The sequence below is a fragment of the Coregonus clupeaformis genome, chromosome 3 (genome assembly GCF_020615455.1).
Source record: "Coregonus clupeaformis isolate EN_2021a chromosome 3, ASM2061545v1, whole genome shotgun sequence".
In the NCBI taxonomy this organism is placed as follows: domain Eukaryota; kingdom Metazoa; phylum Chordata; class Actinopteri; order Salmoniformes; family Salmonidae; genus Coregonus; species Coregonus clupeaformis.
In genome coordinates, this window is record NC_059194.1 from 6,746,736 (window position 1) to 6,764,400 (window position 17,665).

At 45.0% G+C, this 17,665-nt stretch overlaps 2 protein-coding genes across 4 annotated transcripts; one reads left to right on the forward strand and one right to left on the reverse strand.

The window, feature by feature from the left end:
* The first annotated feature begins 177 nt into the window (after positions 1–177).
* On the forward strand, positions 178–10,811 carry LOC121540069 (pre-mRNA-processing factor 39). Of its 2 annotated transcripts, none has more exons than XM_041848703.2 (14): positions 178–257; positions 3,849–4,099; positions 4,323–4,448; positions 4,631–4,749; positions 4,970–5,137; positions 5,896–6,058; positions 6,248–6,352; positions 7,405–7,677; positions 7,763–7,889; positions 8,010–8,281; positions 8,546–8,730; positions 8,985–9,059; positions 9,228–9,405; positions 9,773–10,811. In XM_041848703.2, the coding sequence occupies exons 1-14, from the start codon at positions 194–196 to the stop codon at positions 9,848–9,850; spliced, it is 2,184 nt and encodes a 727-aa protein (XP_041704637.1). In that variant the 5' UTR covers positions 178–193; the 3' UTR covers positions 9,851–10,811. The 2 variants fall into 2 exon arrangements, with proteins under 2 accessions (XP_041704637.1, XP_041704640.1); XM_041848706.1 differs by lacking the exon at positions 9,773–10,811 and adding an exon at positions 9,602–9,640.
* A 220-nt stretch (positions 10,812–11,031) lies between these two features.
* LOC121540086 (UBX domain-containing protein 1-like) lies at positions 11,032–16,189 on the reverse strand. 2 transcript variants are annotated; one of them, XM_041848713.2, is made up of 10 exons: positions 16,126–16,189; positions 13,710–13,772; positions 13,552–13,605; positions 13,269–13,408; positions 13,037–13,121; positions 12,600–12,791; positions 12,171–12,222; positions 11,925–12,044; positions 11,596–11,779; positions 11,032–11,378 (listed from the first exon to the last, which is right to left on the reverse strand). In XM_041848713.2, the coding sequence occupies exons 2-10, from the start codon at positions 13,766–13,768 to the stop codon at positions 11,338–11,340; spliced, it is 927 nt and encodes a 308-aa protein (XP_041704647.1). In that variant the 5' UTR covers positions 13,769–13,772; positions 16,126–16,189; the 3' UTR covers positions 11,032–11,337. The 2 variants fall into 2 exon arrangements, with proteins under 2 accessions (XP_041704647.1, XP_041704654.1); XM_041848720.2 differs by having other exon boundaries at positions 13,710–13,768; positions 16,126–16,169.
* Positions 16,190–17,665: the final 1,476 nt, after the last annotated feature.

Genomic DNA, 17,665 nt, shown 5'->3' on the forward strand with positions numbered 1-17,665 from the left:
CAATAATGGCAGACATTTTAAAGAAAAGTCACTGATCAAAGATCCCTTTCCCTAAGAATACTGTGTGATTGAGATTGATATATATATATATATCAATCAATCAATCAGAACAGACCGTGAATCAGCGCTCAGCGGAAATCTTCTATCATCCTGCAGACTATACTTGTCGCATGGAAGTGACGTCATTTTTATCATGGCGGCAGAAGGCTCGGATTCAGAAGACCTGAACAACAACGGGCTAATGGAGGCTCCTTCAGGTTGTAAAAACATGAAATAATCAAAATATATTGACGAAGTTATTCATTGGTTACGCAGGGATCATATGCATAGTCGTTTGTATCTTCACAGTCCGCTAACAGTCGCAACGACGCCTGTGAAAAGATGGCTAGCTAACTAGCCGACATGGCTAACATGAGTTTACGTTGCGCAAATTGGCGAAACCGAAAGTTGCCTTCCCCTAGCTAGTACCAGAGTTAATGCACTAGCTCAGGGATGGACAACTTTGATGGGTGGCCACAGTGGCTCGCGGGTCTGCATACGCACATCCATACCTACACATGTAGTCAGAGCCGGCCCTAGCCTTTTGGGGGCACTAAGCTACATTTTGTTTCCCCCACCTTGGTAGCAAAATATTTTAGCTGCTTCCCTCTTGACAGCAGATAGAGAAAAAAAATGGACGTTTTAGAGTTAATTTCCTGCAATTCTACTGGGGCTGTCCCCAACTAAAAAAAATATTGGTTGACCGAAAGTCATGTTCTTTAGATCAGTTGATTGGTCAACATTTTAAAACGTTTTTCCATATATAGACACACCCTATGTGTTTTAATAAAATCAGCTATATGCGTTGAGCTTAGTGTTTGATGAATTAAGACACAAATGCCTCGAGGGAGCCAGAGATCTAGATAACCAGAAGAAAAGAACCTTAACCTGACCCAACTATTCTCCTTCCGCTCCTGCGGCCGTTCGCAGATTCTGCCATAACTCTCCTGAAGTTGCCGGTAATAGGCTACACGAGGGGTTGGCAACCTTTCTCATGTGGAATGCCAATTTATCTTACAATTTCTACCGATCTGCGTGCCAGTTATGGTTTTCATATGCACATTTTCATTGAACAGTTACATTTCATTTATAATAACGTCTTCATTTCAAAATCATTGTAATGTGGTTGATACAAATTCTATCTAAATGAAAATGATACAAACCTAAAAAGGAACTTCTATTGCAATTTCCAACTATGTAAAAATAGGTTATATAAAGCCAACAAATAAAAACATGTCCTGCATGTAGAAAATATCCTGATAAAAATAAATATCCTATAAATCGCATTGGCTACGCATGGCCTGTCTGCAATGAACTTGAAACATTGTATTAACTTGGGTCTGGCCTGAAGCTTGCACTAGCAAACTTGCAACGTTGTATAAAATATTCTGAGCCCTCAGTTTCCCACCAGTGAGCTCGGGACAGACACAGCTGTAGGCTATTTGCGCAAGGGATAAGAAGCAGTGCTCAACTTGGGCAGGAGCTCACCGGAGCGGAGTACCGGCACCTCAAATTCTCTACTGCTTGAGCTCCTATTCCTCTTATAGAATATTAGCTCAAAAGTATTGTGGAGCTCCTGCACCTAAATATAAACTGTACCAGCACCCAAAATGAGTACCTGAACCTATTTCAGTCCAAGTCAAGCACTGATAAGAAGTAATCAGGTAGGCCTATTTTATGACGTTTCCACTGGATCAGAGCATTACATTTGTCCCTTACACCCTGAGTGGTTATCGAAAGGGAGGGAGTTGGAAAGATTTTTTCAAATACATTGAGGAACTATTGTAATTCTCAATGGATGTAAAAACAGACTTCGTTTGCTTGCTGACTTTGAGAAGCTCCACAGGTTATTAGTGGTGGTGCGTTAAGCCAATATTATTATTTTTTTCAGTTCCCCAAATGGGCACATTTATATGCCTACATTTGCGCGCAGCCCAGGTAGCCTATAGGCCTACTTCCATGCGTGTGCGTCCTTACTCAACATTGACATGAGCGCTTCAAACAAAAGGCAATGACTAAATTGTGTTGTTCACAAGTGTAGCATGGGTTTGTGCGCTCTGCAAACAATGTGTCCACTCCGACAATGAGAACGGTAAGACTGGAATAATAATATTGAAATCATTAACAGAAATTACCATAACAAACATTGTAGATTAGGAATTAATGGTAAATGTACTACTGGTGATATATGTGATGGGGAATTGATATACACTAACAATCAAACCCAAACAATTCACACAATGAAGTTACGAAACAATGAATGTGCACAAATTGGCGGGAGAGAGCGCATTCTGGAGAGAGAAGTGCATTGTGCATCTGGGTGCATGGTGAATCCGACGTCTGCATTGGCCATGCAGCATTTACGGTGATACGGCCTCTGCAGAAGTCAGGGCATTCATACTTCTTGCGCTTCACAATTTTTGACGACCAACAGCCTGTCGACTAATTGGGGTCAGCCCTAAATTCTATACATTTTGCCATGGGGCGTATAGAAAATGTTGCAGTTTTAAAGCAACTTTGCTTCAAATCTACAGGTTGCCATGAGGTAGTGAGAAAATGTTGCAATTTTATAACTAATTTCATGCATTTCTACTCATTTTGCCATGGGGTGGAGAGAAATGTTTGCAGTTTTTAATATGATATCTGACTGCGAGTGACTAACACATTCAATGGGGGCCCCGGGTCGGTAATTTGACCATGATAACTACTTGCCTAAACATCAGCCTGTTACCATGGTTACCCCATGAATATCAGTCTGAAAGAAGTCGCTGTAAAAAAATACGCAATAGTCTCTACAAGACAGAATGTTTAATAAAATGATATTTACACTTACTTTACCGGTTCTTTTGGCGGTAGGAGGTGGAGATGGGGTATCCACAGGAAAGCTTTGTTTACCCAACTTTTTGCGGTGCGGGTAGGTTCTGTCACTTGTATTTTCAATCTGTTGACGCATTGCACGTGATGCACAATATGTAAGCAAAAGCCGAATGTAGTCGACCGAAGCATGTTTCCTCGCTACCAGCTTGAAGTGTTTGCTGTTCGGTTAGGCTCGGCCGTATCATTTTATTCAGCATTCTGGCTTGAGGTCGTGAGAGAACTTTTCTGATTCAAACGCAAATTTCTGCCCGACATAGAATTCTATGCAATTCAACGTTGGGTCTTCGGGCTAGATTAGACAGGCACATTTAGATAGCTGGCCACTAGACTAATTTACCAATCTAAAAAATGTTAGCTGAAATGGGCTAATTGAGTGACTGCCAGTGACTGACATAACAAGAGAAACACTGCTGATGCACAACCACATTTTGAAATTGCACCTTGTGTATTCTACTATTCTAACTCTCAACAGTAAGTTGAGACCTCGACTGACTTCCAAAAAAACCAAGAACGTTTTGTCTATGGAAATTGATCCGCGGGCCTACAAAAGGGGGGCATGTGGCCCGTGGGTCGGCAGTTGCCCATCCCTGCACTAGCTAGTACTTCCCAGACCGGGTCTTTTATTATAGTATAGTAATCTGCTCTAACTACTGTAGATGCAGACAGTAGTCGCATCATGCCCCCTGCTGCTCCGTTCCGGCCATTATTAGGAGTGTAGTGATCTGTGTGTAGTAGCTATAAATACGAATGAATGATTGGCTAAAAACACCATCAGTGACTGGAATTCCCCTTATAATGGCAGTAATCTACATTTCATCTGTAAATTACATCTGATTAGGCCTATTCTTTATTGAGCAGGCCAGCCATTTCTTTGTGTTATAGACAAAACAATTTTCTTCCATGTGTAACTTTCTCAATTTCTCATTTGATAGCTCCGGAAGCCATGGAGGCTATCCAACCTCCAATGGAGATGGAAGAGGCATCAGAGGAGAATGGTGGAGGAGTGGCCTCTGAGGCTCCAGAAGCAGCAGCTGCGACAGCATACAACATGCCTCTGGCGGAGAATGAGGAGGAAGAGGACGGAGAGTTTCCGGCGGACTTTGACCGACTCTGGAAGCTGGCCCATGACAATCCACAGGACTTCTCTAGCTGGACTGACCTGCTGCAGTACTGTGAGCAAGAGGTGAGAAGAGCTGAGGGGACACACAAGACTCTTATTGCCATTTTGTCATACATCCAAAGCTCTTCTGCATGAATAATACATAGATAACTATACCACTGTTGTTCAGATGTGTTGAAGTGGAAACCAACACTTCACACGAATAATGATGGAAACTAAACTGACAACTAAACTCACTTGTTACTTAGTGAATTTGCAGCTAACCCAGATTTCTAATTGTCCCCAGAGTCACATGACAGCATCACGTCGAGCGCTGGTTGCCTTTCTGGCACGGTACCCACTGTGCTACGGATACTGGAAGAAGTTTGCCGACCTGGAGCGACGTGCTGGCTACACCAACAAAGCTCAGGAGGTATGAGGATGATGAGGAGGAGGAGTGTGTTTGGCACATGGATGTGTGTCTTGTTATGTGGCCTACTGACTGCCATGTTTCATAGCCATTGACAAAAAAGGCACATTCTTCTTCTCTCTTGCAGTATGTAATGGCTTTAGTTCCATAACATTCATGTGTGATGTTGTTTTGTGTTGTTCCAGGTGTGTGTTCAGGGTCTGAAGGCCATCCCCCTGAGTGTAGATCTGTGGATCCACTACATTAACCTGCTACTGGGCACGCTCAACATGAACCTGCCAGAGTCCTCTCAGCGCATTCGCAGGTACATACTCCTATACTCTTAAACTCACAGTATCACACTTATACACATTCAACGCTAGCCAGCTTTTTTCTTTCAATATTAGCCGGAACACTCCACATTTTTTAATTCAGTACTTATTCTCATCCGCAGACTTAATGTTCAAATAAAGATAAGGAGCCCTAACTCTTTTGATATAAATCAGAAATCAGCCTGATCCTTGTCTCTTGTCTCTTCTCCCCAGTGCGTTTGAGGAGGCGGTGGTGGCAGCTGGACTGGACTTCCACTCTGACCGTCTGTGGGAGCTGTACATCGAGTGGGAGAAGGAGCAGGGAGACATGAAGGCTGCCACTGGGGTCTACGACAGAGTCCTCAGAGTCCCCACTCAGCTGTACAGCAGCCACTATGAGAAGTGAGACTATAGAAGTGGTCCTCTGTAGCTCAGCTGGTAGAGCACGGCGCTTGTAACGCCAAGGTAGTGGGTTCGATCCCCGGGACCACCCATACACAAAACATTTATGCCTACATGACTGTAAGTCGCTTTGGATAAAAGCGTCTGCTAAATGGCATATTATTATTATTATTATTATACACATTCACAAACAGTAGAGCTTCAAATCAGTCAAAACTCTGAACTATAGGGCCTCCCTAATGGCGCAGCGGTCTAAGGCACTGCATCACTACAGACCCTGGTTTGTTCCCGGGCTGTATCACAACCGGCCGTGATCGGGAGTCCCATAGGGCGGCGCACAATTTGCCCAGTGTCGTCCGGGTTAGGGGAGGGTTTGGCCGGGGGGGCTTTACATGGCTCATCGCGCTCTAGCGACTCCTTGTGGCGGGCCGGGCGCCTGCAGGCTGACCTCGTCGTCAGGAGAACAGTGTTTCCTCCGACACATCGGTGCGGCTGGCTTCTGGGTTAAGCGGGCGGGTCATGTTTCGAAGGACACATGACTCGACCTTTGCCTCCCGAGCCCGTTGGGGAGTTGCAGCGATGAGACGATTGAAAATTGGGGAGAAAAAAATAATTATTCAACTATAAAACCGTAACCTTTTATTCAATTCTAGATTTTGGTAATTGTATGATTATCAAAATCACTTCTCAATCGGGACCTCATATTTGCTGAACCGGTGAATCTTCTCCACTCTCTCCATCCCTCCTCTCTCTTACAGATTCAAGACTCATCTTAATGCCCATGCGCCCAAGGACGTCCTCTCAGCAGAGGAGTATGAGGGGTTGCTTGAGGAATCTAAACAGAGCCACAAGACTGAGAAGTCTGAGTTGGCTGAGGGGGAAGATGAGTTACCACCTGGGGAAGAGAAGGAACCTACAGAGGTGGTTTACAAATGACAAATCACTAGTAGTTTTGGATAAAGATTTAACATGAGATTTAACATGCTGCCATAATAGCATATAGTGGAGACATTTCAAGCTGTGGAGTGAGGTTATGGTATAGGATCTTAACTTTGTTACTGATTTAAAAGTCTGTCATCATACCTGTCATGTTATGTTTCACCCAATCAGGAAGAGCTGATTCCGAAGATGCGAGAGCTCCTATTGGCTCGCAGGGAGAAGGTGTACCAAGATCTGGAGGGAGAGGTCAGGAAGAGGTGGAACTTTGAGGACGCTGTGAGTTACCCCTGAAACACATAAACACGCATCCCTTGCAACTCAGAAGCAATGATTGAAGCGTGATACACTACATATACAAAAGTATGTGGACACCCCTTCAAATTAGTGGATTCGGTTATTTCAGCCACACCTGTTGCTGACAGGTGTATAAAATCGAGCACACCACCATGCAATCTCCATAGACAAACATTGGCAGTAGAATGGCCTTACTGAAGAGCTCAGTAACTTTCAAATGGTACCGTCATAGGATGCCACCTTTCCAACAAGTCAGTTCGTCAAATTTCTGCCTAGCTAGAGCTGTCCCGGTTAACTGTAAGTGCTGTTATTGTGAAGTGGAAACGTCTAGGAGCAATAACGGCTCAGCCGCTAAGTGGTAGACCACACAAGCTCACAGAACGGGACCACCGAGTGCTGTAGCGCGTAAAAATTGTCTGTCCTTGGTTGCAACACTCACTACCGAGTTCCAAGCTGCCTCTGGAAGCAACGTCAGCAGAAGAACTGTTCGTCGGGAGCTTCATGAAATGGGTTTCCATGGCTGAGCAGCCGCACACAAGAATAAGATCACCATACGCAATGCCAAGCGTCGGCTGGAGTGATGTAAAGCTCGCCGCTATTGGACTCTGGAGCAGTGGAAACGTGTTCTCTGGAGTGATGAATCACGCTTCAACATCTGGCAGTCCGACGGAAGAATCTGGGTTTGGTGGATGCCAGTAGAACGCTACCTGCCCCAATGCATCATGCAAACTGTAAAGTTTGGTAGAGGAGGAATAATGGTATGGGGCTGTTTTTCATGGTTCGGGCTAGGCCCCTTAGTTCCAGTGAAGGAAAATCTTAATGCTACAGCATACAATTACATTCTAGACGATTCTGTGCTTCCAACTTTGTGGCAACAGTTTGGGGAAGGCCCTTTCCTGTTTCAGCATGACAATGCCCCCTTGCACAAAGCGAGGTCCATACAGAAAAGGTTTGTCGATCGGTGTACTGTACTTTCATTGGTTGGAAACATTGACTTAACTTCCCTTCTGTTCCAATTCCTCCCTTCATTCCAGATCAAGCGTCCGTATTTCCACGTGAAGCCTTTGGACCGGACCCAGCTGAGGGCCTGGCACTCCTACCTGGATTGGGAGCTCACCCAGCTGGGAGGGGGGGATGAAAAGGAGGTGAAGACCGAGACAGAGCCAGAGGCCATGGAGGGCCAGGAAGAGGAGGAGAAGGAGGAGTCAAAGAGCAGTGGGATCATTGCCGGGGGTGACCAGAGGGTACGGATCCTGTTTGAGCGCTGTCTGATTGCCTGCGCTCTCTACGAGGAGTTCTGGACCAAGGTAAAGATGGGCTGCAGGGGTGTGTGGGTCAGTAACGTGTTTGTATGTCAGTGTAACTAATGTGTACTGTATGTATGTTTCTCAGTATGTTCAGTACCTGGAACCTCAGAGTCTGGACGAGGCGCGGGGAGTGTTCCGGCGAGCCTGTGAGATCCACCTGGCCCACAAACACACCATGCACCTGCAGTGGGCCACCTTCGAGGAGAGGCATGGTGAGAGAGGAAGACACATCACAGTGTTCACCTCTTCACTTTGACCTCAAATGAAACACAGGACACCATTACCCAGTGTTGTAGCCCACTCACGCCCTCTTCCCCTCCATCTCCTCCCAGGTGACCTAACAGAGGCGCGGCATGTGTTGGAGGCTCTGGAAACCTCCGTGCCGGGATTGGCCATGGTCCGGCTGCGCAGGGCGGGGCTAGAGAGACGGGCGGGCCGGCTAGACGAATCAGAAGCTCTGCTCAGGGACGCGGTGGCCCAGGCCAAAGAGACGCCTCACCTCCATGCGTTCTACTCCATCAAACTGGCCCGGCTGCTGCTGAAGCTCTGCAAGAACCCCAGCAAGGCCCGGGGAGTCCTGCAGGAGGCACTGGAGATTAGCCCGGTGAGAGGAGGGGGGGTAGAACTCTGAGAGGAGGGGGGGGGGGGGTAGAACTCTGAGAGGTGGGGGGGGGTAGAACTCTGAGAGGTGGGGGGGGGAGAACTCTGAGGGGAGAAAAGGATTAAGCATTGACTGAAAAAGGAAAGGATCACATTTAAGATGAAATTGGGATTGAATATCAGGGGGATGGAAATAGCCTTGATCTAAACCACAGCATAATTTATAATGATTTGTCTTTCCCTTGTCAATTTCCCCTATGTCCTCCAGGATAACGGGAAGCTGCATCTGAACCTGCTGGAGCTGGAGGTGTCTGGTGACCCCAGAGGGTCGGCCGAGGGGGTGCAGCAGTGTGTGACGCGGGCGCTGGCCGCACCCCTCTCCCCGCGGACCAAGATCCTTTTCTCCCAGAGGGGCCTGCAGTACGCTGAGGACTATGGGACTTCTGTGCGAAGGTAAGGGGTCATAGGATTGTTTGTTGTTTTTAGATACAATCAGGAACCCAAAGAAAATTAAACAAGGCATTTTATTCTGCCCATATTTTATTTAATGGTATGAAATCAACCAACCAACCAGGAGAAATGCAATTTACCATGTTGTGAATGACTGTACTGTTTCTGGCCTATGGCCTGCAGTGTGCTAACCGTCTGAGGAGCATCACTTTACCATGTTTTAAATGACTGTACTGTTTCTGTCCTATGGCCTGCAGTGTGCTAACAGTCTATGATGAGCATCAGAAGCTGCTGAAAGAGCTTGGCAACAAGAAGAGAGTGGCTGAGAACGGGTGAGATTATAGCATATCTTTCAATATCATGCAAGGGTTTATGACCGATTCAAATTGTGTGATGTGGTGACACAAAAATGTTTGACTTTACCGTAAACTGGAGAAGCAAAGGGATAAACTGTTAATGGATTGGTTATTGACGCAGTTGTTGTATTGATTGATCTGCAGAGACAGTGAGGACCCAGAGAAGATGAATAAAGGAGAAGATGGCTCTGCTGTTCCCGCTCCACCACAGGCCCCTCCCACAATGCCCCATGTTCCCATGACGACCCCACCTCCACCCATGATGGGTGGGGACATGAGTGCGGCTCATGCAGGCTACGGAGGATACGGAAGCTGGTATCAGGTATGACAGGGATTGTTACACTGTACAAACTGATACATGAGCCCAAACTAGGCTACATACAGTCTTATACGATCAGTACATCTTTTGAAATTTAGCCAGATATTAGAGGAGAGACACTAAAGCCCTCAAATTCAAATCTGAACATCGAAGCCAGTTCCACTGCTTTTTTTTATTTTTATTCTTCCCCTCTAATCAGGGACTGATTTAGACCTGGGACACCAGGTGGGTGCAATTATCAGGTAGAACAGAAAACCAGCAGTAGTCCGAACCTCGTAGGGTAAGATTTGAATACCCCTGCACTAAAATGTTGATCAGAGATAGGGTGTTCCTTCACTTGCCCTTTTTTTAAGGTGTTCTTCTCTTTCAGCAACCACAGTATGGGGGATACGGAGGCGGCTACCAGCAACCCTGGAACTACAATCAGGGTTACTACCCTCCCAGCTAAAGGGGAAGAGAAACGCTATGACACGCCAACAGACAGCAGGGGTTGCCAGAGATGATTCAGCATTGAAGACCCAGTGTTCACCACCACCACCTCAGTTTAAACTCCATGGTTGCGTCCCAAATGGAACCTTATTCCCCATAGGGTTCCAGTCAAAAGTAGTGCACTTTGTAGGGAATAGGGTGCCATTAGCGATGCAACTCATATCTTTTATCAGGAACAGGGAGGGGTGTGACCTGTGACCTCTAATACTTGTTTGGTCTTTGAAAATGTGCTCTTGTACATTGTTTTAATGATAAACTATTTTTGTATTCTATTCTACATGCAGCCCCTTTCACTTTAAGCAAAACTGTCTCTCTCCACACCTCCTGGTATCATTGTCATTCCAGAAGTGTATATAGGCTAGTCATTTTTTCTAATGTACATAATGGTGTTTTATAGTTGTGAAGTAAGAGCTGTTTTCGTATACGAGCAGGTTAAGATCAATCTATTGTGTCCCTCATTCAATGCTCGTGGATCACCATTCAAGTTTCTGCCCAGTCGAGTCCTCCAGTGTAGTCCCAGTCCTCCAGAGAGAAGATAGGGAAGCCATGTTGTTGAATGCAGGTGTTCCGGTGCGTCTGGACTCAGAGGTTAAGCAAGGAATTATAACTGAATGTACGATGTGCTGTACATGTCTGAAACCAACAGCATCAGTCATGTTTTGGTTAATGTTTGGTCAAACTTTAGAGTAGAAAACTGTTAAATGTTTGGTGAAATCCACCACACAACTTTAGCCTTTTTTATCACTCAGTTTTTCAAATGACATTCCATTTCCGTTGTGTTTTAAAGTGCATCCAATCCATTGTACCCAAAAAAGGCATGCACAAATACACTGCAAATGTCTGACAATGTAACTTTTTAATCTTCACTTTTACATTGCTCAATAAAACATTTCAGTGAAGCACAATGTGCTTAATGTGAATTTCTGGGACTCTTGATATGACACGTGATTTCTTAAGAGTGTATCTTTCTTAACTGTCATGCACATATGATCAACTCTCACCAGTCAGTGAGATTCAAAGCTGACTTAGGTCATCAAGTTGTGCAGCTTTTTCATAAAACTAACCAATTATTCCTGTGGTGAAAGTAGAGTCCAAGTACATTCTTTATGGATAGTTTTAAAGTATGTTCAGTCCACCATGTAACTCTCCAAGTCCGTTTTATTCAAGCACATTTTAGTGATTATGCAATAACACCACTGTCAAATTGTTTAACTTATAAAAACTACAACTTCAATGCAGTGGAAAGTTGCAGTGTCTCAACACGAGGCAGGTCTTACACTTTAGGCCCCATGAGAATCAATAAAGTCATCCATTTTGTGTTGCTATTTAAGATTTAAGCTCAAAGTGTTTGTTGAAGGAGAATCAATCCGTAGTTGACATCCTGGTCTCTGTCCTGTTGTGATAAATTATATGTTGGCTCATAAAGCATCGTTTTACTTCAGGCCCTTATTTCTTGGCAACGACCAGCACAGCTGAAGGCACCAAACCTGAACAATAACAAAAAACAGTTAAAACAGTACTACACAAACTATAACACACCTCAATCTCAGATTAGATTCCTCTATAACTGCACTGATCTGACAACACAGGATAGATGAAAACAGTATGTCTTTGGCTGGTTTTGACCTCTCCAGTCCTTTCAGATGAAGGAGAGACTATGGAGATTCCCCCTGTACAAGCCCAGTAAGAGGGCTGTCTGCTCACCCAGCTCCTGTAGGGGTTTCTCCATGTCCAGTTCTGTGTAGACGCGGCGGGGGTACGGGGACAGCAGCGTGAAGTCCTGGCCCTCTGGGGCATTGCCATTCATCTGGATGTAGACACGCACGGCAGCCAGCGGCTCCTGGGCCTTGAACACGGAGGTCAGCGCCGAGCCGTCCAGCATACGCACCTGAGAACAGGAGGATAAATGAATAAACTGCATTGATTGTTGAGACAAACTCATCAAAAATATCTGTTGTGCCAAAATCCGTTGTACATCAGTTGTGAATATGAACAGAATGTGAACTAGGCCGAAGACATCCATGGCCCCTTACCTGGATTCTGCACTCGTTATAGTCCTTCTTGGCGGGAGGCGGGCCCTGACTGGGCGGAGAGGAGGGAGGGCCCTCTGCTGAAGGGGAGGTTAGAGCTGTACTGGAAGAACCGCCTCCAAACTGGCGAGGAGAGGGAGAAGAGAGGAGTAGAAGGGGTTAGTGAGTTCAACTCTTTCTATGAAAGATATGAAGACATTATTTAGCAACAGTTCAGCACAGGAGTCAGATGCTGTAGGTGCAGTCTACCTTAAGTGCTCTCTCCTCTCTGTCGCGTGCTATCTTGTCTCGCACCCGCTGCCTGAGAAAGAGAGAGGGCATTCATTGGACAAAGAGAAGAGTTGTGGAGTGGGAATAGACCCTATTTGCACTAAGACGTTTAGAAGAAGTAACTATTGGCTGTGTCTGAAAACATTCCTAGCTATTCTTGTTTCCTCAATTCCTCTCAAAGCTCATTGGAGGAGGTTGTTCAAGGATCCTCTCCTCTAATTTGCTTTGAGACAACAGCCATTGGCCATGTTCAAGAGCATCAAATCCATCCGCCATGCATTGTGGGTAAATTGTGAATGACTTGCTGATCTACAAATAATAATACTTATATGCAAGGTATTCTGTAGATCAGTTCAAAATCGGCAGTCGCCTGTAATGTCAAACAAGCCCATTGACTTCTTGGCTTACTTGGCCATTTTGTCATCGTCCTTCTCTCTCCGGCGCAGGTCGACCATTTTCTTCATTTCATCCTCCTGCAGTTTCTGTTTGACCTGCAGCAGCTCCTGGCCCTGCCTCCTCCTCTGCTTCTCTCTGTCTACCTCCTCTGCTCGCTCCCTCTCTCTCCGCTCCTCCTGCTTCACCCGCATCAGCTCCTCTAGCCTGGTACCCACAGAAAGTAGACAGACACACACACACACAAAGAAACAGACACAAACGCAGACACAGGTTGCATTGTATGCTGTCTCATTGTATGCTGTCTCATTGTATTTTCTACTGAAAGCTTTTGCTGACACTTGAAAATCTCTTTGAGTAACATCTATTGACCAAACCTGACAGGACGTTTCCCCACTGACAGAATAAGATAAGTGTGTAAACAGAACCTCAGTGGAGGTGAATTATCTGACCTCTTTATCTGCTCACGTTTATCCTCCTCTGTCATTGGTCGTTTGGTATCCCCGTCATGGATCATCTGGTCACCACCATCTGTAGCTAAAAGGTAGAGTTGACATAAATGAGGCGAGGGACAAGAAGACAATGTAAACCAACAACCATGTTAACCAGTAATGGGAAGCTGAAGCAATAGTTATAATGAGATCATAACAATACAATATGCTGCCATGACCATTGACCACTTACCAGGGTCTGTTCCTTCTGCTGTGGGTTGGGCTGCTGGACTGGGCTGTTGTGGGTCACTTCCTCCAGTTCCTCCAAGCACGTTCCCCACAGGAGGTACATAGGGCTCGTCAATGTCTGGGTCACCCTCATGTTCCATCAACCTGTGGAAGGAAGCCATAACGGAAGAAAAACATGATGAATCAGTTATTCAATGTGAATAACTTAACTGACCATCTGTCACATTTATCTGTGGATGAAGAAGCCTCTGAGGCAAGCTCACCAAAGCCTCTACTAGTTGACTTACCAGTCCATGGCCCGCTCTATGCCCTGGTTTCCTGTGTGTGCCACAGCCTTTTCCCTGAAAGCAGAAGATAGACAGACAGGATCAGAGTTGATCACATAATCTTATCATGATATTTAGTGTGTAGAAAAATTCCCACATTAACTCAGTTAGGTACTTACGCTCTGTTTCTGTCAAAACCCATTTCCAGCAGGCTGTCCAACGTTGTTTGTTCTGCCATCTTGCTGAGAGAACATGAACGTTAAGAAGAAAAGTTTCACTTTGGAGTCAGATACTGTAGGCAAGTAGCTGGTCATGTAAAGTAGCCAAAAACAAGTATTAACTATACTAGTCTAAATTATTTAGAATCAGGTTGAACCAATTACATGCTACCCGAATAACTTGTTAGCTAGTTACATGGGTTGTTACTACATACAGTGCCTTCGGAAAGTATTCAGACCCCTTGACTTTTTACACATTTTGTTACGTTATAGCCGTATTCTAAAATTGATTACATTTTTAAAAATCCTCAGCAATCTACACACAATACCCCATAATCACAAAGCAAAAACAGGTTTTTAGACATTTTTGCAAATTTATTAAAAATAAAAAACAGAAATACCTTATTTACATAAGTATTCAGACCCTTTGCTATGAGGCTTGAAATTGAGCTCAGGTGCATCCATTGATTATCCTTGAGATGTTTCTACAACTTGATTGGAGTCCACCTGTGGTAAATTCAATTGATTGGACATGATTTGGAAAGGCACACACCTGTCTATATAAGGTCCCACAGTTGACAGTTCATGTCAGAGCAAAAAGCAAGCCATGAGGTTGAAGGAATTGTCCGTAGAGCTCCGAGACAGGATTGTGTCGAAGCACAGATCTAGGGAAGGGAACCAAAAAATGTCTGCAGGATTTAAGATCCCCAAGAACACAGTGGCCTCCATCATTCTTAAATGGAAGAAGTTTGGAACCACCAAGACTCTTCCTAGAGCTGGCTGCCCAGCCAAACAGAGCACTTGGGGGAGAAGGGCCTTGGTCACCTTCCAGAAGGCCAACCATCCTTTGCAGCACTCCACCAATCAGGCCTTTATGGTAGAGTGGCCAGCCGGAAGCCAATCCTCAGTAAAAGGCACATGACAGCCCGCTTGGAGTTTGCCAAAAGGCACCTAAAGACTCTCACATGAGAAACAAGATTCTCTGGGCTGATGAAACCAAGAATGAACTTTTTGGCCTGAATGCCAAAGAAACCTGGCACCATCCCTACGGTGAAGCATGGTGGTGGCAGCATCATGCTGTGGGGATGTTTTTCAGCGGCAGGGACTGGGAGACTAGTCAGGATCAAGGCAAATATGAACGGAGCAAAGTACAGAGAGATCCTTGATGAAAACCTGCTCCAGAGTGCTCAGGACCTCAGACTGGGGTGAAGATTCACCTTCCAACAGGACAACAACCCTAAGCATACAGTTAAGACAACGCAGGAGTGGCTTCGGGACAAGTCTCTGAATGTCCTTGAGTGGCCCAGCCAGAGCCTGGACTTGAACCCGATCTAACATCTCTGGAGAGACCTGAAAAAAGCTGTGCAGCAACGCTCCCCATCCAACCTGACAGAGCTTGAGAGGATCTGCAGAGAATGGGAGAAACTCCCCAAATACAGGTGTGCCAAGCTTCATTTTACATTTACGTCATTTAGCAGACGCTCTTATCCAGAGCGACTTACTTCATACCCAAGAAGACTCGAGGCTGTAATCGCTGCCAAAGGTGCTTCAACAAAGTACTGAGTAAAGGGTCTGAATACTTATGTAAATGTTACATTTCAGTTTTTTTATTTTTAATAAATTAGCTGAAATTGATAAAAACCTGTTTTTTTCTGTCATTATGGGTTATTGTGTGTAGATTGATGAGGGGGAAAACAATTGAATCAACTTTAGAATAAGGCTGTAATGTAACAAAATGTGGAAAAAGTCAAGGGGTCTGAATACTTTGCGAAGGCACTGTAGGTCCATAATGTGCTAGCTGTGAAGCTATTTGACTGGATTGAACTGGCTATGAAAATAACAAAGCAGCATCACTTAAGTAACGTCCCGCAGGAAACATTTTAGTATCTACACAGACCACCACCTGAAAATCATTAATAAACCAAAGAAGAATTGTCCAGTAACTTTGCCGTATTATCTATGTTTACATATAGCTAGCTATTGTTAGCCAGCTAGCTAGCTTGATGGACGAATGAGATGGCTAATTTCAGTTAGCCTCTCCTGATAGCTGTAACAAGAAAAACTGTTTGCAAAGTAAATTGATGATGGTCTCGACAATATAACTAGGGTGACTAACACATTATACTTGTGAAAATGATAGCGATCAATCATTTCATAAACATTATTTTTACTAAATAGCATTATTTGTTTGGGCAACATAGCCTCTCCTGATAGCTGTAACAAGAAAAACAGTTTGCAAAGTAAATTGATGATGGTCTCGACAATATAACTAGGGTGACTAACACATTATACTTGTGAAAATGATAGAGATCAATCATTTCATAAACATTATTTTTACTAAATAGCATTATTTGTTTGGGCAACATTAGTAACTCACATTCGGAATCAGTCAACAAACACCGCTTCCCGTCTAGTCACAAGCGAAAATGTACGGAGGCCCAATGGGATAAAACATGACCGCATTTTCCGAAAACGTTCTCATTCACAGCACAATGCTGCCATCTAGTGGACCTTACACCTGCAGTATCTGTATAACAGTTTTCATTATAGTTGTCCCCGATGATGTGTAAAACCTGGATGACTGACAGGGGGCGCTGTAATGAAGCCACCGCGCAGCCATCTTACATTTTGGAAGCTATATTACATTTACATTTTAGTCATTTAGCAGACGCTCTTATCCAGAGCGACTTACAGTTAGTGAGTGCATACGTTTTCATACTGGCCCCCCGTGGGAATCGAACCCACAACCCTGGCGTTGCAAATGCCATGCTCTACCAACTGAGCTACACGGGACCACATGGCAAAATAGTGGTGCTTTTCTAATGAGATGCACCAATCCAGCTTTCTCCATTCAAATCTTACCTTAACATCAGAATTATTCGACAATACTGTCGACGGAGAAGCTCCTAGATAGATACACGAAATGACCAAAAGTATGTGGACACCTGCTCATCCAACAGCTCATCCCAAAATCATGGACATTAATATGGAGTTGGTCCCCCCTTTGCTGCTATAACAGCCTCCACACTTCTGGGAAGGTTTTCCACTAGATGTTGGAACATTGCTGCAGGGACTTAAAATCAAATCAAATTGTATTTGTCACATGCGCCGAATACAACAGGTGTAAACCTTACAGTGAAATGCTTACTTACAAGCCCTTAACCACAAGAGCATTAGTGAGGTCGGTCACTGATGTTGGCGATTAGGCCTGGCTCGCAGTCGGCGTTCCAATTCTTCCCAAAGGTGTTAGATGGAGTTGAGGTCAGGGCTCTGTGCAGGCCAGTCAAGTTCTTCCACACTGTTCTCGACAAACCATTTCTGTATGGTCCTCTCTTTGTGCAGGAAAGGGCCTTCCCCAAACTGTTGCCACAAAGTTGGAAGCACAGAATCGTCTAGAATGTCATTGTATGCTGTAGCGTTGAGATTTCCCTTCACTGGAACTAAGGGGCCTAGCCCAAACCATGAAAAACAGCCCCAGACAATTATTACTCCTCCACCTAGCGTTCTCCTGGCATCCGCCAAACCCAGATTCGTCTGTCGGACTGCCAGATGGTGAAGCGTGATTCATCACTCCAGAAAACACGCTTCCACTGCTCCAGAGTCCAATGGCGGCGAGCTTTACACCACTCCAGCCGACGCTTGTCCTTGCGCATGGTGATCAGCAGCTTGTGTGCGGCTGCTCGGACATGGAAACCCATTTCATGAAGCTCCCGACGATCAGTTCTTCTGCTGACGTTGCTTCCAGAGGCAGTTTGGAACACGGTAGTGAGTGTTTCAACAGAGGACAGGCGATTTTACGTGTTACGCGCTTCAGCGTTCCCGTTCTGTGAGCTTGTGTGGCCTACCACTTCGCGGCTGAGCCGTTGCAGCTCCTAGACGTTTCCACTTCACAATAACAGCACTTAAGGTTCTAACAA

Excerpts from the sequence above, each read along its gene's own strand:
- LOC121540086 (XM_041848713.2), bottom strand. The coding sequence starts at position 13,768 with ATGGCAGAACAAACAACGTTGGACAGCCTGCTGGAAATGGGTTTTGAC. Across the intron at positions 13,122-13,268 it reads AGCAGAAGGAACAGACCCTG|CTACAGATGGTGGTGACCAG; the intron begins GTAAGTGGTCAA and ends TCTACCTTTTAG. Across the intron at positions 11,379-11,595 it reads GAAACCCCTACAGGAGCTGG|GTTTGGTGCCTTCAGCTGTG; the intron begins GTGAGCAGACAG and ends GTTATTGTTCAG.
- LOC121540069 (XM_041848703.2), top strand. The coding sequence starts at position 194 with ATGGCGGCAGAAGGCTCGGATTCAGAAGACCTGAACAACAACGGGCTA. Across the intron at positions 4,100-4,322 it reads TGCAGTACTGTGAGCAAGAG|AGTCACATGACAGCATCACG; the intron begins GTGAGAAGAGCT and ends AATTGTCCCCAG. Across the intron at positions 7,678-7,762 it reads ACGAGGAGTTCTGGACCAAG|TATGTTCAGTACCTGGAACC; the intron begins GTAAAGATGGGC and ends TATGTTTCTCAG.